We start from the raw sequence: 24,104 nt of genomic DNA, 5'->3' as shown, positions 1-24,104 counted from the left end.
CTTGTCTGAAGTTCTTATTTTATGCTTTTTTACAGATCATCCCATATGTTGGCACAATCTTTAAACGTTTGGAACCAGGAGCCATGGTAGTGATCCATGGTTCTGTAGCTCATGATGCAGACAGGTAATAATCTTCGAAAATCATTTTATAGCTCAAGTACTTGCATTTATTTTTATTGTTACTGCGTTGTGTAGGTTGCTTGTTCCATGCTCAATAGCAGGCGGCCTGGATCACTCACACAGACAAAGGCCTCATGCACACAACAGTATTTTCTCGCCCAATTCCTTGGGGGACACAGGAAACCTTGGGTATAGCTCATCTCCATAGGAGGCGTGACACTAAGTGAAAGACTGTTAAGCCCCTCCTCCAGCAGCTATACCCTCAGCCTGGAGCGAGCGACTACCAGTTTTTTGCTTAGTGTCAAGGAGGCAAGACACTCTCTGCACTGCAGAGCTGTCTGTGCTAAAGATTTTATTTTTTCTCTATTTATTATTTTCAACTTTTTTCCTTTTTTCAACAGGGACAACAGAGTCGCAAAGACCTCTCTGTTTTCCCGGGGTTGAGCTGCGCCAGTGCCGGCTATCCGCACTGCTGCCTTCCCCACAGAAGAAAAGGAGGACCAGGGCAGCCCAGCTCCCCTGCATCCCGCCAGCACAAGGGTCGCCCGCCTGCAAGCCCCTCTCCAGCTTCCTGCCACTTCGGTGCCAGTGGCTGAAGGGGCGTCCCTGCTGGATGGACTGAGGGTGAAAACGTCGACTGGTGAGGTGGCTATGTAGCCGTTCCAACCCCCCCCCCCCCTGTTAGGGTTCTAACTTCTGTGTTCCCTCTGCCTAGCCTTGTCACATTACAAGGCTTACTGTCGGCTTCCCCCCTTTGTGTGTGGAGCAGGACGGAGCGGTGCTCGTGGGGGAGGGTTTACTGCACAAGTTTACCTCAGGTGCTGCGGCCTTGTGGGCCGCCTTTTGTTATCTCGGCCAGTGCTGCCGCTGTGTTCAGCTGCCAGCTGACTTCTCTTGCCGGCTACCGGTGTGTCATTCGCCGCCGGTGTATAAGGAGGTGGTCGGGGGGCAATATTTTCTCGGCGGCATATTTGTTTGAATCGCGCGCGCGAAAGTTCCGGCGGGGGGCGGAGCTTTGTTCCGCTTCTCCTGTACATGTTAGACATTCAGTCGGGGGGGGCGGACGTCTTTCTTCCCGCTTCTCGCTGGCCCCGCCTCCACTTCGTGCCTGCTCTCAGGACGGATCGTTTTTACCTCAGGTTTTACCTCAGGTGTTGCCGCTGCTGTTGTCGTCCGCTCCCACTGTGACCTGGTAGGACTGTTGACCCCTTCTAGTTCTGCAGCCCTCTGGCCTGGACGCTTTTATATTACTTCAGCCAACATGTCTGACCCCTCAGCGCCGGCCGGTCCTTGGTATCACACCTGCACCGCATGTAAGGCGCCCCTCCCTCAAGGGCAGCCTGACCCGCATTGCTCGGCTTGCAAAGCCCCATTGCAGGGTCCACCATCTGTTGTGTCACCCCCTGGCCTATTGGATCCCCCTGACTGGGCTAGATCCCTTTCCCAGGCTGTGGTCAGCCTCTCTAACGTTGTGGGCCGCCTTGCAGAGGTATTGCCCTTATCGCAGCCGGATATTTCCCCTGCTGGGCCCTCCGGGTCCGCTATCTTAGCTGACCCGTCTGAGTCCCTCTCTCCAGGCGACACCTCCAGAGCCCGTCAACCCCAGAAGCGGTCTAGGGCGGAGCGCCTATCATCCTCGGATGCTTCAGTATCACCCCCAAGGGTGCGCTCTCAGTCGGGCCCTTCCTCGATACAGGATATGCCCTCTGAAGGGGAACTAGTTGATTCAGATTGTGATATGGACTCGGCCTTGCCTTCAAAACTGGCTTCTGCTGTGGGCCATCTTATTAACAATATTCGTGATACCTTTAAGATTCACGATGATCCTCCTAATTCTGAAAAAAACAGTGTTTCCTTTTTTCGCCAAAAACAGACGTCTGCAGTTTTTCCCCTCCACACTGACTTCTCGTCGGTGGTTTCCAATGCCTGGGCCCGCCCTGATGCCCGTTTTACCCCGCCTAAGAAGTTGGATATCTGTTATCCATTCCCGGCGGATTGCATTACAAACTGGGCGTCACCACCCAAAGTCGACCCCCCGGTGGCCCGTTTGGCAAAAAGCACGGCTATTCCCGTTGCTGATGGCTCTTCCTTACAATCCACTGAGGATCGCCGTATAGAGGCCATTACCAAAGGTATCTTTGCAGCCTCCGGTTCCGCCCTCCGGCCGGTCTTTGCTTCCGCTTGGGCTGGAAAAGCGGTTTCAGAGTGGGCTTCTCAGCTGGATCAGGAGCTTGAATCCGACGTCCCTATTCAGGACCTCCGTGCTCTAGCCCAACTTATCGTTCAAGCCGGCAAATTCGTCTGTGAAGCATCCCTTGATGCGGGGGCTCTCATAGCCCGTTCGTCTGCCCTGGCCGTTTCGGCCAGGAGGGAGCTTTGGTTAAAGGTTTGGACGGCGGACTCCACGTCAAAGCGGTCTCTTACTGGCCTTCCCTTTACTGGTTCTCGATTGTTCGGGACCCGCTTGGATGAAATCATATCCGAAGCCACGGGGGGGAAGAGTACGCATCTTCCTCAATCTAGGACTAGGACCACCACTCGAGGCCGTCCCACTTTTTCTCGCTTCACGTCTTCCCGCAGGGCTCCCGCACCTCGCACCTCTTCAGGTCCATCCCCTAGCTCTGTCCAAGACAGACGTAAGAAACCTTTTTTTCGGACCCAGCCCTCCTGGCGCAAGTCACAGCCTGCTCGCCCTCCCGCGACCAAGCAGAACACTACCTGAAGGTGCGCCCCCACCCGCCCGGGTGGGGGGACGTCTCTTCCTGTTCAGGGACTTCTGGCAGGCGCACGTCTCCGACGCCTGGGCTCTCGAAGTTGTGTCTTCCGGGTACAAAATCGAGTTTACGTCCCTCCCCCCAGTTCGGTTCTTTCGCTCCCGGGTTCCCCGGGATCCCCAAGGGGCGGCCGATTTCTTTACTGCCACTCGCACCCTTCTGGACAAAGGGGTCATCGCTCCGGTTCCCATGGAAGAAAGATTCAAGGGGTTCTATTCGAACCTTTTTGTGGTCCCCAAAAAAGAAGGCTCGGTTCGTCCCATTCTGGATCTAAAACGGTTAAACCGTTTCCTTCGTCTTCAGCGATTCCGGATGGAGTCTCTCAGGTCGGTGGTGGCCTCTCTGGAAAAAGGTGAGTTCCTGGCCTCTATCGACATCCAGGACGCCTACCTTCATATTCCAATCGCTCGGTGTCATCAGTGCTTTCTGCGCTTTGCAGTGGGGTCCGACCACTACCAGTTCGTTGCTCTCCCCTTCGGGCTGGCGACGGCCCCTCGCGTTTTCACAAAGGTCCTTGCCCCTGTCCTCGCCTTACTTCGTTCCAGGGGAGTTTTTCTTCTTCCATATTTGGACGATCTCCTTATCAAGGCACCCTCTCTGTCACTGACATCCGCCAGTGTGGACCTCTCGCTACAAACCTTACGCCGGTTCGGTTGGATTATCAATCTTCCCAAATCCGCTCTTGTTCCATCCAGGCAACTGATCTTTCTGGGGATGCTGCTGGATACAGATGCAGCGGAGGTTCGGCTTCCGTCAGAGAAGCGCCAGCTCCTTCATCGGTCGGTTCGGAGCCTTCTGACCCACCGCAATCCTTCCTTCCGGTTCAGCATGCGGGTCTTGGGACAGATGGTGTCCTGTTTCGAAGCAATCCCCTACGCGCAGTATCACTCCCGCACCTTTCAGACTGCCATTCTGTCCGCATGGGACAAGTCCCAGGAAAGTCTGGATCAGCACTTTCCCCTTCCCCCCCAGGTTCGCTCCTCTCTCCTCTGGTGGTTACGGACCCCTCTCCAAGGGAAGTCCTTCCTGCCGATAACTTGGTTGGTGATTACCACCGATGCCAGTCTGCGGGGTTGGGGGGGGGGGGTGTTTCCTCCTCGGTCCGTACAAGGCACTTGGTCTCCATCGGAGTCCAAACTGCCGATCAACGTTCTGGAGCTGAGGGCGGTTCTCCTTTCACTCCGGCATTGGACTTCGCTGCTTCAGGGTCTCCCTGTTCGTGTCCAATCGGACAATGCTACGGCTGTGGCATACATAAATCATCAGGGGGGCACTCGCAGTGCGGCGGCGATGAGGGAGGTGTCTCTAATCCTTCGCTGGGCGGAAATTTATGTTCCAGCCATTTCGGCCATTTACATCCCGGGGGTGGACAATTGGGCGGCGGATTTCCTCAGCCGGACGACGATCGACCCGGGCGAGTGGTCTCTGCACCCCGACGTCTTCGAGTCTCTTTGCCTGCGTTGGGGTTGTCCGGACGTGGATCTCATGGCCTCCAGATTCAACCACAAGCTTCCCACCTTCATGGCCAGAACCAAGGATCCGGACGCTTACGGCGCGGACGCGCTCGTCCTTCCCTGGACGGAGTTCTCTCTCCTCTACGTTTTTCCGCCCCTGCCTCTTCTTCCACGAGTCCTTCGGAAGATCGCGGTGGAGGGCACGCCTGCGATCCTAATAGCCCCGGATTGGCCTCGTCGTCCTTGGTACGCCGACCTTATGTTGCTCCTGGCAGACGCCCCCTTGCCTCTGCCTCTAAGAGAAGACCTCCTCTCTCAAGGGCCGATCTTCCACCAGCATTTAGGGTCGCTACGTTTAGCGGCGTGGCTATTGAAACCGCGGTCCTAACGCGGCGGGGGTTTTCTGCTGACGTGGTCCGTACCATGATTCGTGCGCGTAAACCGGCATCGTCCAGGATTTATTACCGAACCTGGCGGGCCTATTTGAATTTCTGCGAGACCTTAGATGTTCATCCCCTTCGGTTTTCTCTCCCCACGATTTTATCCTTCTTGCAGTCTGGTCTGGACTTGGGTTTAGGTCTCAGTACCCTAAAGGGTCAGATCTCAGCGCTTTCGATCCTTTTTCAGCGACCTCTGGCTCCGCTCGGTCCAGTTAAGACTTTTCTTCAGGGGGTTGCTCACTATGCTCCCCCGTATCGCGCTCCCGTTCCATCTTGGGATCTTAATGTTGTGCTGACGGCTCTCCAATCTTCTCCTTTCGAGCCTTTGCGCAGGGTTTCCCTTCGCTTGTTGTCTTGCAAAGTTTTTTTCCTCGTTGCCATCACGTCTCTTCGGCGTGTGTCTGAATTGGCGGCACTTTCTTGCGTAGAACCCCTCTTGGTTTTTCACCAGGACAAGGTGGTTCTCCGCCCGGTTCCGGATTTCCTTCCGAAGGTGGTGTCCGCTTTTCACCTGAATGAAGATATTGTCCTTCCTTCTCTGTGCCCGTCCCCGTCTCATCCTCGGGAACGGGATCTTCACCGTCTGGATGTTGTTAGGGCTCTGAGGATCTACTTGGATGTAACTAGACCCTTTCGGCGCTCGGATTCTCTATTTGTGGTTCCGGAGGGTCCGCGCAGGGGGCTTGCGGCATCTAAAGTGGTTATTGCCCGCTTCATCAAGATGGCTGTTGCTGAGGCTTACCGTGCTAAGGGCAGGGAACCGCCCTTTGGTGTTACCGCTCATTCTACCAGAGCGGTCGGGGCTTCCTGGGCTCAGCGGAATCGAGCTTCGGCTGAACAATTGTGTAAGGCGGCCACCTGGTCTTCTTTGCACACTTTCACCAAGTTCTACAAGGTGAACACTTATGCATCGGCGGATGCTGCTTTGGGCCGCCTGGTCTTGCAGGCGGCGGTGCCTTAATGCCTATGGTGCTTTAATTCATCTTTGGTTGTGGTCCCTCCCTATTTGTGGACTGCTTTTGAACGTCCCAAGGTTTCCTGTGTCCCCCAAGGAATTGGGCGAGAAAACGAGATTTTTGAAAAACTTACCAGTAAAATCTCTTTCTCGCTCTTCCTTGGGGGACACAGCACCCACCCATTGTTTTGGTTGCCCTGACGGGAGTTTTGACTTGTTGGTGTTAATTTGGTTGATCCTTGCCTTTGTTTTAACTACTTGGGCACATAACTGGTAGTCGCTCGCTCCAGGCTGAGGGTATAGCTGCTGGAGGAGGGGCTTAACAGTCTTTCACTTAGTGTCACGCCTCCTATGGAGATGAGCTATACCCAAGGTTTCCTGTGTCCCCCAAGGAAGAGCGAGAAAGAGATTTTACTGGTAAGTTATACAAAAATCTCGTTTTTTCACGGTCCGCAAAACGGGGATCCGTTTCCATGTGTCTTCCTTGATTTTGAAGAAAAAGTAAAAAAAAAAGTCGTTTTGGTGTCCGCCTGTCCGTGCGGAGCCAAACGGATCCGTCCTGACTTACAATGCAAGTCAATGGGGACGGATCCGTTTGACGTTGACACAATATGGTGCAATTGCAAACGGATCCGTCCCCCATTGACTTTCAATGTAAAGTCAGGAGTCCCTATTAATATACCATCGGATTGGAGTTTTCTCCAATCCGATGATAAATTTTAACTTGAAGCGTCCCCATCACCATGGGAACGCCTCTATGTTAGAATATACCATCGGATTTGAGTTAGATCGTGAAAACTCAGATCCGACAGTATATTCTAACACAGAGGCGTTCCCATAGTGATGGGGACGCTTCAAGTTAGAATATGCTAAGAACTGTGTACATGACTGCCCCCTGCTGCCTGGCAGCATCCAATCTCTTACAGGGGGCTGTGATCCGCACAATTAAACACGGAGGCACACAAGTTTGCCATCTGCGTCCGTGATCCGTAGGCTACTTTCGCACAGACGGATCCGCAGATCCGTCTGCCTACAGCTTTTTCAGACCCCCCTCCCTCCCCAGTTTTAAATTCATTGGTGGCCAGTGCGGCCCCTCCTCCCTCCCTCCCTCCCCTGTATTAAATTCATTGGTGGCCAGTGCAGCCCCCCCCTCCCTCCCCTGTATTAAATTAATTGGTGGCCAGTGCGGCCCCCCCTCCCTCCCCTGTATTAAATTCATTGCTTATAGCACAGACCTGTCACTTACCAGTAGGAGGAGCGCCCGGCTGGTCACAGACAGCGCAGGTAAGTATAATGCTTCCAAAATTGCTAAGTAACCATGGCAGCCAGGACTGCAGTAGCGTCCTGGTTGCCATGGTTACCCATCGGAGCCCCAGCGATTAAACTGGGACTCCGATCGGAACTCTCCGCTGCCACCAATGGTGGGGGGGGGTGATTTTAATTAGCGGGGGGTAGAGGGGAGGCCTCACTGGCCACCAATGAATTTAATACAGGGGACGGAGGGGGGGCCGCACTGGCCACCAATGAATTTAATACAGGGGAGGGGGGGCCGCACTGGCCACCAATGAATTTAATACAGGGGAGGGAGGGAGGAGGGGCCGCACTGGCCACCAATGAATTTAAAACTGGGGAGGGAGGGGGGTCTGAAAAAGCTGTATGCAGACGGATCTGCGGATCCGTCTGTGCGAAAGTAGCCTACGGATCACGGACGCAGATGGCAAACTTGTGTGCCTCCGTGTTTTTTCACGGACCCATTGACTTGAAAAGGTCCGCGAACTGTTGTCCGTCAAAAAAATAGGACAGGTCATATTTTTTTGATGGACAGGAAACACGGATCACGGACGCGGATGACAAACTGTGTATTTTCCGAGTTTTCAACGGGCCCATTGAAAGTCAATGGGTCCGCAGAAAATCACGGAAAACGGAACAACGGACACGGATGCACACAACGGTCGTGTGCATGAGGCCAAAGGCATAGCCTGGGCTCTTAAAAGTCTAGGTAGCGGCCAGTGAGCTGACAGCATCCATGGATGAGCAGTGATTAGTAGACATAGGTGCACACCTAAAGGGATTGTCCGGGTTCAGAGTTGAATCCGGACATCTCCCCTTCTTCACCCAGACAGCCCCTCTGACATGAGCATCTGAGCATTTCATGTATGACGCAGGGCAAGGGCTTTTTGGTTTATATTTTTCCACTGCTAGGCTGAGGCTTCTGCCTAGCAGTCTTCCCTGTGACATCACCGATACTGATGGGCGGGCTTTAGTTTGGAAGCGGTAAAAACATAGGCAAATGTAGTTCAGAATTGCATCATTTTGATTCCTTTTGTCACTCTTTACATTTCCATACGATTTTTTTTTTTAAAGGACAGAATAAAGTACCATACTTCGTCTTTCTGTCCTACAAAAAAAACGCATTAAAACATACACTTATTCGGATATGTCCGCTTTTCTGAATTACAAATGTCACACAAATTTTCAATTTCGCAATTCGTTCAACCAGTTGTGTTAACATTTCGCACAGTGACCAGTGTCCCCCAATTTATTTATTTTTCCTTTCTAGGTTCCAGATAGACTTCCAGTGTGGCAGCAGTCAGAATCCCCGCTCTGATGTGGCTTTCCATTTCAACCCTCGATTTAAAGGTTCAGGGGTCATAATCTGCAACACGTTACAAAATGAAAGATGGGGTTGGGAAGAAAAAACATACCAGATGCCTTTCACAAAGGGCACGCCGTTTGAAGTCCTATTTCTGGTTCTGCATAATAAATTCCAGGTGAGCTTTTTTTTTTTTTTTGGTCAGTCTATGTAGGTCACATATGTCTGGCTATCCAGGGGGGCTGTACTGTATCAAAAAAGTTGACTGATGGACAGTTTTGCAAGTGAGACCGTGCTCATTTAGCAATCATTGGTACTGTATGTGATCGTTAGTGCAATTGTTTGGTCACCTACAGTTTCATTATTTACACACGTGTTATGGACAATTTTTATGCTCTCACAAAATGCAACCAGCAGTGACCAGGAACGAGCAGTCAAAAGTGCAATCACTTACCCAGTAACTGGCCCATGTCAAAGGGGCCTTTAAGGATTCTCCCACAATACAAATGTATTCCCTATTCACATGATAAGTATCTGGCAGGATTCTGACTGATGTGACACCCACTGAATATTAGAACGGGTGTCCTACTTCCCCAGACGCATGGATCAGCAGGTCGAGCATGCATGCCGCCTCTCTATGTGACTGCTGGAGATAGCTCAGCGCTGTACCTGGGTATTCCCACATCTTTAGGGTATGTCCACAAGGGACTGAAATGCCACGGATTTTCGTTTTACAGTACCAGCATAGCAGTTGGGAAGTTCCGAAATCTCATCCAAGCACTACATAAAAATGGTGCAGATGTTAAGTTCACAGCATGTAGTAAAAGTAGTAGTGGCTACACTTGGTGAGTGGCTATATATAGGTGCTCACTCCACTACCCACCCCAGGTTGTAGCAAGAAGATTAAATTGTTGTGTATAGATGGAGGGCACACAAAATATCTGGGGCAATGTGGACTGAACAATAAATATTTATTAATATATATAAAACCTATTTATACATAGATAAAAAGTCAGCAATCCGTACCATAAGGGATAAATATTAAAACCAGAGTCATATCTGCAGAATAAATATGATACTTCAATAAAATTTATAAGAACAATGTAGCAATAATATACAACATTACAATCACATATATTGTGGTAGATATGATCAACACTATATTCATATGACTCAATAGTGTCGATAAATTCAATAATATATATCACACCAAGAAACTTCAAGTATATGCTGTTATTTGGGAAAGAGGGGGTATTATCTTCTAGCGCTCTATCCCAATTTGGGAAACTGAATGTCACTGAAAATGTTGTAGGTGTATTCACTGGGTGTGCAATATGTTCATAAAGTGTCCACAGGAATCCTGATAATGTGAGAAGTCTCTTATAGCATATCCTTTTAAGCTCGATATGAGCTTTAGATTGGAGAAAACTTTAAATTGATGTTTGGCTTACCGTCTAGCGTCTGCTGTCTCCCTATTGCTTCAATGGAGCTTTAAATATTTGCCGGCTTATTCAGTCGCTCCATACAGCAAGCTGGTTTAAATATCGCAGGAGTTGCCACTCTGTTCCGCAATTTCCTTTGGTGCAGCTTTCGACGATAAGAATAGTTAATCCTTTACTGTAGAGATGGTGAAACAAGTGATGTACCTGCATTGAAAAGCCTCCGATAATACTGTATGGCCATACAGAAGAAAATCTCTACAGTAAAGGATTAACTATTCTTATCGTCGAAAGCTGCACCAAAGGAAATTGCGGAACAGAGTGGCAACTCCTGCGATCTTTGGAACTCCTGCGAAATTTAAACCAGCTTGCTGTATGGAGCGACTGAATAAGCCGGCAAATATTTAAAGCTCCATTGAAGCAATAGGGAGACAGCAGACGCTAGACGGTAAGCCAAACATCAATTTAAAGTTTTCTCCAATCCAAAGCTCATATCGAGCTTAAAAGGATATGCTATAAGAGACTTCTCACATTATCAGGATTCCTGTGGACACTTTATGAACATATTGCGCTCCCAGTGAATACACCTACAACATTTTCAGTGACATTCAGTTTCCCAAATTGGGATAGAGCGCTAGAAGATAATACCCCCTCTTCCCAAATAACAGCATATACTTGAAGTTTCTTGGTGTGATATATATTATTGAATTTATCGACACTATTGAGTCATATGAATATAGTGTTGATCATATCTACCACAATATATGTGACTGTAATGTTGTATATTATTGCTACATTGTTCTTATAAATTTTATTACTTGTATTTTATGGGGATATAATAAATATTTTCTGCACATGTCAATTTGGTTGCTAAGTGTATGAGTGCTCGCTCATTACTCTATTACTACATTTGCCTTTAAGAGAGGGTGGGGTGATTCCCTCTATATGAGCTTGCAGCACCATACCTTAACTACTTGCTAGTGAGCCACCACAACCTACCACTATGATACTTCAATAGTTGGTCAATGTCAAATAATTGCACTTGGTTATAAGTGAACAGATCGTTCATATAAAGCAGCGTATCTGTAAAGAAAATGTCCTGCTCAGCAGATCCACACCTCTTCAAGATCTCAAATGAAAGCACCTGTTTTCCTCACAATTTTAACAGCACTCCGTGGTTCACTTTTCACACCCAAACTTGTTATAATGCGGACACATACACACAGATATTTTTTGTGTACATTACTGGTCCGGTGGGTGTTGTGGCTGCACAAGTGGAGTTTCACTGCGGGACTCAAAAAAATATCTGTGTGTTAAGGGGGATATTAATTATTGATATTTATGCAAATCTCAATAATTAATATTCATAAATAGGCATGAACCGTCTAGTGATGACTCCGCCTATTTATGCCTAAATCATAACATAAATAAACTACCTAACCTATTTAGCTATGTTACCAAAGCTAACTACCTCTGTTACCTATACACTCCACTGAACTACACTACGTGCGACTATTGATGCAGCGCCTTACTACTACAAAAGACTACACACTGCTTTAAATAAAAAATATTTATTAACACACTATACGTCACAGTCTAATATTTTATTTTATAATTATATATATATATATATCTATATCAATGGTATAGACATATATAGTTATAGCGGCACACAGCAATATAAGTAAACACACTATAACAATACACTAATACGGTCCTAACTACAATTACAATATTACACTTACAATACAGCACTAAATATACAGTACTACACTACACAATCCCAAGGTCCACCCACAAACTAACTATACAATACACTCACACATTTATATTAGCAGCCCACCCACCTGGTTCTACTTACTGTCCCTATGGGGTACGACAAGGGTTAACGGTGGCACTGCAGGGGTGTATGCAGGCCACAGACACAAATACAGTAATAGGGGTGAGGTACAGTGGGGGGGGGGGGGGGGGTGATCAGGGCTTCAGGGATCGTTGGTGGGACAGGGTAGGTAAGGGTTGACAATGGGGGTGTTCAGGGCTGTACAGCAATGCAGGGGTTATTCAGGGGAGTAGGGGTTTGGATATGCAGGGGTTAACCAGGGGGGGATATATGCAGGGGTTAACCAGGGGGGGATATACGGGTTAACCAGGGGGGATAATCGTACAATTGTGGCAATGCAGGAGTTAATACATACAGGCCAAGGAACACGGGGTAGTAACTATGCAGAGGTAATACAAGTCTAATTATACTTTTATATATATATATATATATATATATATATATATATATATATATATATATATATATCTATCCATATAGATGTTTGGGGTACATCTACATGCATGTCCATATATACAATATCATAAATGGGCAGTAATAAGCCCACCTGCATATGGATATATTATACATAGAGATGTATGCTGACAAGGGGGCATACATACATCTCCATGTATACACCCATACCACCTGGACCGGCCCATGCAAAAGGGCAAATATACTGTCGTGGCCAAAAGTTTTGAGAATGACACAAATATTAGTTTTCACAAAGTTTGCTGCTAAACTGCTTTTAGATCTTTGTTCCAGTTGTTTCTGTGATGTAGTGAAATATAATTACACGCACTTCATACGTTTCAAAGGCTTTTATCGACAATTACATGACATTTATGCAAAGAGTCAGTATTTGCAGTGTTGGCCCTTCTTTTTCAGGACCTCTGCAATTCGACTGGGCATGCTCTCAATCAACTTCTGGGCCAATTCCTGACTGATAGCAACCCATTCTTTCATAATCACTTCTTGGAGTTTGTCAGAATTAGTGGGTTTTTGTTTGTCCACCCGCCTCTTGAGGATTGACCACAAGTTCTCAATGGGATTAAGATCTGGGGAGTTTCCAGGCCATGGACCCAAAATGTCAACATTTTGGTCCCAGAGCCACTTAGTTATCACTTTTGCCTTATGGCACGGTGCTCCATCGTGCTGGAAAATGCATTGTTCTTCACCAAACTGTTGTTGGATTGTTGGAAGAAGTTGCTGTTGGAGGGTGTTTTGGTACCATTCTTTATTCATGGCTGTGTTTTTGGGCAAAATTCTGAGTGAGCCCACTCCCTTGGATGAGAAGCAACCCCACACATTAATGGTCTCAGGATGCTTTACTGTTGGCATGACACAGGACTGATGGTAGCGCTCACCTTTTCTTCTCCGGACAAGCCTTTTTCCAGATGCCCCAAACAATCGGAAAGAGGCTTCATCAGAGAATATGACTTTGCCCCAGTCCTCAGAAGTCCATTCACCATACTTTCTGCAGAAGATCAATCTGTCCCTGTTGTTTTTTTTGGAGAAGTGGCTTCTTTGCTGCCCTTCTTGACACCAGGCCATCTTCCAAAAGTCTTCGCCTCACTGTGCGTGCAGATGCGCTCACACCTGCCTGCTGCCATTCCTGAGCAAGCTCTGCACTGGTGGCACTCCGATCCCGCAGCTGAATCCTCTTTTGGAGACGATCCTGGCGCTTGCTGGACTTTCTTGGACGCCCTGAAGCCTTCTTAACAAGAATTGAACCTCTTTCCTTGAAGTTCTTGATGATCCTATAAATTGTTGATTGAGGTGCAATCTTAGTAGCCACAATATCCTTGCCTGTGAAGCCATTTTTATGCAACGCAATGATGGCTGCACGCGTTTCTTTGCAGGTCACCATGGTTAACAATGGAAGAACAATGATTTCAAGCATCACCCTCTTTTTAACATGTCAAGTCTGCCATTTTAACCCAATCAGCCTGACATAATGATCTCCAGCCTTGTGCTCATCAACATTCTCACCTGAGTTACCAAGACGATTACTGAAATGATCTCAGCAGGTCCTTTAATGACCGCAATGAAATGCAGTGGAAAGGTTTTTTTGGGATTAAGTTAATTTTCATGGCAAAGGACTATGCAATTCATCTGATCACTCTTCATAACATTCTGGAGTATATGCAAATTGCTATTATAAAAACTTAAGCAGCAACTTTTCCAATTTCCAATATTTATGTGATTCTCAAAACTTTTGGCCACGACTGTACATGCATATATACATATATATATTTAAATCCAACACTTCCCTCAACAGTGTGTAAGTGTCCGTATTATAACAAGTTTGGGTGTGAAAAGTGAACCACGGAGTGCTGTTAAAATTGTGAGGAAAACAGGTGCTTTCATAATCATTTGAGATCTTGAAGAGGTGTGGATCTGCTGAGCAGGACATTTTCTTTATAGATACGCTGCTTTATATGAACGATCTGATTGCTTATAACCAAGTGCAATTATTTGACATTGACCAACTATTGAAGTATCATATTTATTCTGCAGATATGACTCTGGTTTTAATATTTTATCCCTTATGGTACGGATTGCTGACTTTTTATCTATCTATGTATAAATAAGTTCACAGCATGTCCTTTTATGCCGCAAATTTCTACCTTTGCAATACACAGGGTAAAATCCAGAGATTTACTGTATATTGTTTGCATTTTATAACGTTCCCTGTTTGTGCTTGGTTCATTTTGTTTTATTTCTTCAAGGTGTCTTCAAATGGGAAGCACTTGTTGACTTACAAGCATAGGATCAATCTGGAAAAAGTTGACACTCTCGGTATATATGGGATGGTGACAATTAACCAAATTGGATTTGCCTATCAAGCAGTAAGTCTATTACATCACATTTGGTGTGCTGCGCCCGCCTAGATAGGGCCTGCATTGCCGGAGGAGGCATGTCATTTATGACGAGGCAGAGAAGTCATTATAAATTACATGGCTCCTCCAGCAGCTCAGAGCTGCCATAGACTTCAGCTATTATTTACTCCATGGCATATATAATGATGAATGAGCCGGAGCCAACCCACACTTTGCACTTGCCACTCCTATTTATTTTTTTTATTGGCGAAAGCAGCACTAGAAATATTGCAATGGCATTGAAAAGTCACAAATCCTGTGTATTTGTGACTTTTCTACGCCAAACACAGGTGTAGGGGAAATAATACATTTTCCCCTTTGTGTTTTGTCGTTCCTCTGTTATTCCTTTTGGAAATTTATGACTAAATGGACAATTGTGTGTTGCCTTTGTAACTAGTGACACCGCCATTTTCAGTAAGAATGGTAGCTCTCCAGTGTCCATTTGTTCCTACAACTCTAAGGCCCCTTTCACATGGGCGAGTATTCCGCGCGGATGCGATGCGTGAGTTGGACGCATTGCACCCGCACTGAATACCGACCCATCCATTCTATGGGGCTGTCCACATGAGCGGTGATTTTCACGCATCACTTGTGCGTTGCGTGAAAATCGTAGCATGCTCTATATTCTGCGTTTTTCACGCAACGCAGGCCCCATAGAAGTGAATGGGGTTGCGTGAAAATCGCAAGCATCCGCAAGCAAGGTGCGATTTTCACGTACGGTTGCTAGGAGACGATCGGGATGGAGACCCGATCATTATTATTTCCCCTTATAACATGGTTATAAGGGAAAATAATAGCATTCTGAATACAGAATGCAAAGTAAAATAGCGCTGGAGGGGTTAAAAAATAAAAATAAAAAATTTAACTCACCTTAGTCCACTTGATAGCGCAGCCCGGCATCTCCTTCTGTATTCTTTCTTCAGGACCTGGGTAAAGGACCTGTGGTGACGTCACTCCGGTCATCACATGATCTTTTACCATGGTGATGAATCATGTGATGACCAGAGTGACGTCACCACAGGTCCTTTACCCAGGTCCTGAAGAAAGAATACAGAAGGAGATGCCGGGCTGCGCTATCAAGTGGACTAAGGTGAGTTAAATTATTTTTTAAAAAAAATTTAACCCCTCCAGCGCTATTTTACTTTGCATTCTGTATTCAGAATGCTATTATTTTCCCTTATAACCATGTTATAAGGGGAAATAATACAATCTACAGAACACCGATCCCAAGCCCGAACTTCTGTGAAGAAGTTCGGGTTTGGGTACCAAACATGCGTGATTTTTCTCACGCGAGTGCAAAACGCATTACAATATTTTGCACTCGCGCGGAAAAATCGCGGGTGTTCCCTTAACGCCTGTGTGAAAGGGGCCTAAGAGGAATAACAGAGTAATGGCACAATTCAGAGTTCTGCAAAAAGATGCTCCAGAATTGTCAGGAGTGGTATATACAGTGGACTACATGAGTATATAGACAAGTGAGGTCACAGCAGTCCACAAGCTAAATAATGAAGTCCGTACACCAAGTAGATGCAAACCATGCGGTAGCTTTATTTCAGTGAGGCGAAGTTTCAGCTGAACATAGCTCTGCCATATGTGTGCGCTCTGGGTTGTATAAACATGCCAAATAAGCCTCAGGTGGTTAAACTGCGCACGCATGGCAGATGGCGTAAAGGTGCACGCATGTAGAAATGGATGTGCATATGCACTTTTTTTTAAAGGGAATCTGTCACCAGCGACCTCCCTATCAAATTGTTTGCGTAGACACATAGCTGTGGTTCACCGGATTTAAAGGGTTTCTGTCACCTGAAAAAATGGGTATTAGGCTGGCTGACATTAGCGATGTGCTAATGTCAGCTGAACATAACTATATTAGTGCCATCTCACTGCCTGCCGCCGTTATTGAGAAAAACTAACTTTTTCTAATATGCAAATTCGCCTCTAGGAGGCTCCGTTTGCCCACCTCTTTTCACGCCCTTCTTCTCTTGATTGATAGGGCCAGGGCAGAGCTGCTCTCCTCCCACCGGCCGTGTCTACTAAGAAAATCTCGCGCCTGCACCGTCCCGTTCAGTATTCGGCGGTGTGAAAAATGTAGAATATTTTTCATGGGACAACCCCTTTAGGTGTATCTATATTAGTTGAAGTACTCCAGCTTGCCAACTTCAATATCCTGACCAATCAGAACTGTCTGACGCTGAAGCGATCAGCAGGCCGCTACCGTAGAAACTGGTTAAACTTCACAAGGTCCACCTTGTAAGCCCATGGTAGAGAGGCATAAGCGATAGAAGGCTGAAGTATTAAATATACAATAAAGTGCTTGCATTCCTATAGTCCTTACATCCATGATTACACAAAACATAGACGCCACGGTGATGTCACTAATCAGTATATATGGTCATCTGTGCTTAGATATGGTCATGGAACTACTTGATCTTTTTCATTTAGGCTACTTTCACACTAGGGGCAGGCCGGATGCGACAGGCTGTTCACCCTGTCGGATCCGTCCTGCCGCTATTTCGCCGGACCGCCGCTCCGTCCCCATTGACTATAATGGGGACGGGGGCGGAGCTCCGGTGCAGCACGGGAGTGCACGGCGAAAGACCGCCGGACTAAAACTACTGCATGTCCGACTTTTTAGTCCGGCGGCCTCTCACTGCGAACTGCCATGCTGCGCCGGAGCTCCACCCCCGTACCCATTATAGTCAAAGGGGACAGAGCGGCGGCACGGCAAAATAGCGGCAGGACGGATCCGACAGGATGAACAGCCTGTCGGATCCGGCCTGCCGCTAGTGTAAAAGTAGCCTTACACTGGTGGGTACAATATATATTTATAGGCATGAATACATATAAGCATTCCTCGGTGTCTGATACCTAACGGATTTCCGTATTTCCAGATACAGCAGGGCTCACAACCAACATCTCTTGCACTTACTTCGATGAATTCCATGCAGGTATTTTTATTTATTTCTAGGGTATTATTGTTACCAGTGAATCAGCGGATAAATTAACCTTGTTCTTTTTCTCCTCTTAATGCCAGGCATCACAGAACAGCCTGAATTTTGTGAGTGTTCTTTATTGCAGTCCTCCACTGAGTTGTGAATAGTTGGGCACGGGTTGTAGATCCACATGCACTTGATACATATTAGGATAATTTGAGCCACCATACACATCAGATGTCAGGCACAAGAGGTGCCGGCCACAGGATCCACATGAGAACTAACGATGATTGCTATTCTGTAAGTATAGGGGCGGCCCGGCAATTAATGTTAATCCACATGTGGATCCAGCAGCCGGATCACACCATGGACAGGCACCCTTAGGTGGAAATTAAACTTGTTGCTGGCCCTGTTATATTCCCCTCCCAAGTGCCTAAAATCTCCAGTTCGACCTCCATAGATACTACCGTAATATGTCACCACCAGATTGCCCACTAAAGGTTTACAGGAGTTTTTGTATGTAAATGTGTTTTGTCAGTATTTTCCCCTAAGTGATTTAATAAAAATATTTTTATTTTTTTTATATTTTTTTTAATATAGGAAATTCCTTACACTGGAAACCTTCCTAATGCCCTGAGCCAAGGAAGAACAGTGGTTGTGAAGGGTGAAATAAGCAAAAACTGCAAAAGGTGAATTATCTGCATGGTACTGTGCGGTGTAAATGTACGGTATATACCGTAGTTTGTCTGCTGCGGGTGTTTGGAGCCTCTGATGTCCGTCCCAGCAGATTTTACAGGAAGAACAGTCCATGCAGCACTATTCTTCAGATCAAAAAAATGGAGCCTGATGTACAGTGTGGCATGTGTGTAAATGTGAGCAGAGCCTAAGGCCATATTTACATGTCAGTGATACACATCCGTGTGCTGCCTGTGTTCTCCATGGAGAGCACGCAGATCCATTGAATTATGTATATAGTGCATGGGAACTTGCACTACTTTGATCCGGACAGAATGCACCCATTCTATTCCATGGGGTTGGCCCATCTCATAAAATGGGGGCATATTGCTAGGATACCCCCTCAATGTCTGATAGGTGCGGGTCCCACCTCTAGAATAGAGCCCGCAAAGTGAAGTAGGGCGCAGCATGCATGAGCGGCAACCCTCCATTAATTTCTGAAGGATTGACAAAAATTTCAGAGCGCTGGCTCAGCTATTTCCATCAGCCCCATAGAAGTGATTGGAGCGGTGGCCTCGCTAGCACAGTAGTCCCATAGAAATGAATGGAAGACGGCCGCACATGCCCAGTGCACCTTTCTTTGCTTTCTGGGCTTGGTTCTAGAGATAGGTGCAGGTCTCAGAGGTGGGACCTGCGCCTATCAGACATTGGGGACATATCCTAGTGATCGTCACTGATAAAAGTCGGTGGGCGAGGGCAGGAGGAGATGGACTGTTGGTGGAAACTCCATGGCCCAATTCATTCAATTATGTGTGTGTCAAAAAACTGCCACACTTTATGCTTCTGGCCGGGGTACATTTCATTTCTGTCACGTGGACAGAGGAAAATGCCACAAATTTATTAAGAGCCATGCACCTCTTAATAAATCTGTTGCATCATCTGCTAGCACAGAGCAAATTAAAACCTACGTACACAACGCAAACCTTAATAAATCTGCTCCAATGGGTCCGGGAAAACCATGGACATCACACCGAGGCCATCCATGTGTGGTCTGTTTTTACCTGATCCATTGTGTAGAGAAGTGATAAAGTTTGTACAAAAAAAGTTTTTTGTGACTGCAAATAATGGATCCACCAGAGTGAAAAACATTTTTTCTGTTACCTTAATTTCATGTTTCTCTTCTTTCAATGTTGACAGCTTCACCATTAATCTTAAGCCCAGTGGCTCCAGGGACATCGCTTTGCACTTGAATCCTCGAATGACGAAGAAGGTGTTTGTGAGGAACACATACTTGTACGATAGTTGGGGAGAAGAAGAGCAGCAACTACGTGAATTCCCCTTCTTTCCAGATATGTATTTTGAGGTTGGTTGAGCTTTGTTACTCTAGTGTGGATAGATGTATTGTAAGGGCAATGGCCTCTCCATGTCATGAAAATATTGCTAAAACTGGTGAGGTCACAAAAAAAAAAAACAGGTTACGTTATCTAATAGTACAGAATAGTTTTACAATAACTATGTAATATGCTTTGCATTTTAATTCCAAGACATATGTATGAAGGAAATGAAGACATTCTGGTTCACCTCTCAGCTGAGAACAGGACTGAGGGCTGGGTGTTAAAGAATCACTCCGGGTTTTTTACTTATTTTTTACATGTACGGCATTACTGACTTAAAGGGTTTCTATCATCACAAAATTTGTTATGTAGCTGGCTGACATTAGCGATGTGCTAATGTCAGCAATACATAACTGTGTAACTTTTATCTGCCTACATGCCGCCGCACGGCGCAGGCGCAGTGAGTGAAGGACGCTCGCCTGCTGCCGGCTTCCTCACTGCGCCTGCGTCGAATATGTCACAGAGCTCCCCGGAAGTGAAGACCGCAGGCGAGCGTCCTTTACTCACTGCGACTGCGCCAAATACTAAACTGGACGGCGCAGGCGCGGGATTTTACTTTCAAAGCACAGAGTAGAGATGTCCATCAAAGCAAAATGGGCGTGCCGAACAGTAAGGAGACTCTAGGTGCTGCAGCAACGCCCCAATAGCACCTAGAGGCTAATTTGCATATTTTAAAAGTTAGTTTTCTGGGTGAGCGGCATGTAGGCAGATAAAAATTACACAGTTATGTACTGCTGACATTAGCACATCGCTAATGTCAGCCGGCTACATAATGAATTTTGTGATGATAGAAACCCTTTAACTCACCACCAGTATTGTAGCAGTATAATTTGTTACATGCTAAGGGCCCATTCAGACGACTGTATATTTGAGTCTGCATGTGTTCCACAATTTTGTGGAACGGATGCAGACCTGTTCATTTCAATGGGGCCGCAAAAGATGCAGTCAGCACACAGTGTGCTCTCCGCATCCGTACTTCCTTTGCGTGGCCCTGCAAAAAAAGATAGAACAAGCCCTATTCTTGTCCGCAATTGTGGACAAGAATAGCCATTTCTATTATAGGGCTGGCCCTTCTGTTTCGGAAAATGCGGAACGCACACGGGTGGTATCTGTGTTTTGCGGATCCGCAATTTTCAGACCACAAAACACATACAGTCGTCTGAATGAGCCCTTATTCAGTTGAATCCATACATTTTGAACCAGTTCATTAGGGGAACCTGGTCATGTGGCCTCAAGTCTAACCAGCAGCCCAGAGCTTGCTCTTATGTGTGAACAGGAACTTGGTCTCTCCCATGTGGTTGACCTCCTGTGAACTACAGGATGACATCATCACCATTCAAATCTCTCATGCCCTTCTCCTCTTCACTGTGTGCGGCACCGACAATGAGACGTGCGTGTGTACGGCATTTGACCGCTGCAGTTTGGAAACAAACAGTGGCAGGAAGATTGAACCAACACTGCAAATAACACTGATGGACAAAGGCATTTTGAGGGCTTGCAAAAGATTTTTCATTATCTCTGACAACCCCTTTAACGTCATATGGATTTAAAAATGTAAAAAATCTTTATGCACTTAGGTCCCCCTAGTGGTGGCTGCATGGAAACACTATGACTCAATGCAGACCCCCCATAGCGCTTGCTGTTTTTAGACTGTTGCTCAGTGTGGTAGCCCATAAATGGGAGATGGTGTATTGTGTCTACAGAGCGGTTTTAGTACTCTTGTGACCATGAATCGGGTATGTTAATATGTATATATATTTTTTTCTTTGTAGCTCCTCATCTACTGTGAAGCTCACCAGTATAGGGTTGCTGTTAATGGAGAACATCTTCTGGAGTATAAGCATCGATTTAAAGACTTGGCCAAGATCAATGAGATTACCGTTGATGGAGACATTCAGCTGTATGATGTCAGAGCCTGGTAGAAAAGAAATATGACATCTGGCAACCAATCATATTGTCCCAGATTGGTGGTATTCCTCTCACCCCAGGATACACTGTACAACCGAATAGTCTTTATATTGATTAAAATGGCTACCTTTTATTAATGGACATATCCTAGCCCTAAAATAACTGTACTAGCTGAATTACCTTATATCGCAATAAAGACTCATGCACACGTCTGTATTTTGCTTCAGTATGCTATCCGTTTTTATTTTTTAATGGATAGCACATTGACCCATACAATTTAGTGGGGCCACACACTGATCTGTGTGCCCAACCTATAAAACTTACCGCAGGTATTTTTCATGTCTGTTTTTGCTGATGAGAATAGCACTTTCTATTGATAGGAGGGAGTAAAAAATGGAACGCACATGGAAGGATCAGTTTTATTATTATAATTTTTTTGTTTCTTTGCAGACTGAAAATCATATACAGCTGTGTGCATGAGGCCTAATAATTAGAAATGGCAACTAAGACTGTTGGCTACAAAGCTGGGTATTAACAGACAAGTCTGTCACCCCCTGACCTAAAGGGCAGACTGTATTCTTGGGCCTCATTTAGACAGGCCTAAGGCTTGGATGTAGCACACGGACCCCTGGCGCCTCTTTTGAATTGGATTGACGGCACCTTAGTGATTTACATCTGAAAGGCGTACCGTTAATGGTGGGTACAGGGCGGCCATTTAAATGAGGCCTTACTCTATATTATTTGCTATAGAAAAGGAATTATTTTAATGAAGTCGTCTTGATTTTTTATATATGTTGTTGCTATCTATGTGCAAATGAACAGATAACGGTTTAAAGACTGCATTAAAGGGAATCTGTCACCAGCAACCTCCCTAAGTGTTTGCATAGACATTTGCAGTAGTTCACCTCATTAAAATGCTGTTTTCATTTGGCGATCTGAGTCTCCATTTCTGAGTTATGATACTTTCTTTCAATATGCAAATTAGGCCTTTGGTGCAATGAGGGTGTCAACATTGCTCTTGTTGCACACAAGCTCTGCTCCTTCACTGTTTTGCCACTTCAAGGTATATATATGCAGAATGTGTTTTATTTTCAAGCAGCTGTACATCTGATATTTCGGTCCTTTTTTCAAACTAATGCCGATATGAGAAGAAGAGAGAAAGTGGATGTCAGCGCTACGGAAGATGTGTGGTCACACAGTAGAATATGCGCATATTCTGTAGCGCTGACGCTTTCTTCTTCTCATAGCAGGACAGGTCATCAGTATCAGATCTGCGGGGGACCGACGCCCAGGAACCCCGCCGATCAGCTGTTAGAAGAGTCCGGAGCACCGGGAGCGCCGCACCCTTTTCCTAGGCCATGTGACGTCGCCATACATCGGTCACACTGCCTAGTTGCAGCTCAGCCCTATTGAAGTGAATAGGGCTGAGCTGCGATAAACAGTACAGCCGCTGTACAATGTATGGTGCTGTGCTTGGAAAGCTGCCGGGTGCCGGTTGTGCTCACCAGAGTTTCAGTGAGAGTGGCGGCTCCCTAAAACAGCTGATCAGCGAAGGTGCCGGGACTCAGACCCCGCCGATGTGGTAATGATGACCTATCCTGAGGATAGGTCAGCATTATCTTTTCAAGATAAACCCTTTAACCATGTTAAAAGGGTGGGAACCCTACTCAAAGCACCCCCACATATCTATTATACTGCTTTGTACTGCCTAGACCTGTCAATTAAAGCAGTGATGGAGGGGCTGGCCACAGAAACGAGTAAAGCTTGGGTGCAACAAGAGCAACGATGACACCCTCATTGCATCAAAGGCCTAATCTGTCTATTAAGAAAAAGTATCCTAACTCTGGAAAGAGTCTCGGATCAACAAAAGAAAGTGAACCCCAGCTATGTGTATATGCAAACAGCTTGATGAGGGAGGTCACTGGTGACAGATTCCCTTTAAGGGGATGTCTTCTGTAAACTAACCCTTGTTATAATATGCTCCATTAGGGCATTTTGTTGTCATACAGGATGCTGCTGCTCTTGGCCATAGGGAACAATGGATGCCAGCTCATTTCAGCTAGCTCCCTGTCATGCTATGTTTTCTCTGCACTAGATAGAAAAAGATGTAAAAAATATGAAAATTGATTAAAAAAATTTTGATTTTTATTTCTAGGCTTGTAGTATTTTATATATAAAAGTTGTGTATAGCGCCCAGTAATAACACATACGGTACATTACTGGCTACACATTCTGTCATATTTGCAGTTGTATATTGAAATTGTCATTCCTCTGATCATTATTAACACTAAGACTAGGGTCGCACGGCGACTTGTAGTCACGCCCATACATCGTATCATACGTTGGTGAAGGCGGTCGCGTTGTGATCCACAAGGTATTGCAACCACAACACTATGGTCAACAAAAATCCAAAACCCATTGGATTTCTGTGTCGTCACATTCACTAGGAGCATTTGGCAGAGCGATATTTGCATACCCAATGCCGCGCCGCCATAAGTCTCCATGTAGCCCTAGTCTAAAGGTGGTAACAGATACCTTCAACACTTGTTCCATCCGAGCTGTCAGTATTCCATGTCCCAGTGTGAACTGGAAAGCTAGTGTAGTACCGTCAGGTTAGCTGGAATCTGTACAGTCACTAAATTGTTAACAGGCGGCAAGGGTCTTGATTATAGACAGATTATGTGCAAGTCAATATTAAGAACGTCATAGGACTGGTTT

The 24,104-nt window shown here is 46.2% G+C and overlaps 1 protein-coding gene across 1 annotated transcript in view; it reads left to right on the top strand.

Annotated features, from left to right (window-relative positions):
- Positions 1–23,290, top strand: part of LGALS8 (galectin 8) — a 28,206-nt gene extending 4,916 nt beyond the window's left edge. The window contains exons 3-10 of the mRNA XM_040429576.1: positions 36–124; positions 8,304–8,514; positions 14,327–14,446; positions 17,368–17,424; positions 17,511–17,534; positions 18,010–18,098; positions 19,282–19,447; positions 21,251–23,290. Of these exons, the coding sequence (XP_040285510.1) occupies positions 36–124; positions 8,304–8,514; positions 14,327–14,446; positions 17,368–17,424; positions 17,511–17,534; positions 18,010–18,098; positions 19,282–19,447; positions 21,251–21,400 (906 nt within the window). The 3' untranslated portion in view covers positions 21,401–23,290. The remainder of the gene's footprint in view (positions 1–35; positions 125–8,303; positions 8,515–14,326; positions 14,447–17,367; positions 17,425–17,510; positions 17,535–18,009; positions 18,099–19,281; positions 19,448–21,250) is intronic.
- Positions 23,291–24,104: the final 814 nt, after the last annotated feature.

Source organism: Bufo bufo, chromosome 4 (genome assembly GCF_905171765.1).
Source record: "Bufo bufo chromosome 4, aBufBuf1.1, whole genome shotgun sequence".
NCBI classification, from domain to species: Eukaryota; Metazoa; Chordata; class Amphibia; order Anura; family Bufonidae; genus Bufo; species Bufo bufo.
This window is presented reverse-complemented; position numbering and strand designations above follow the sequence as displayed.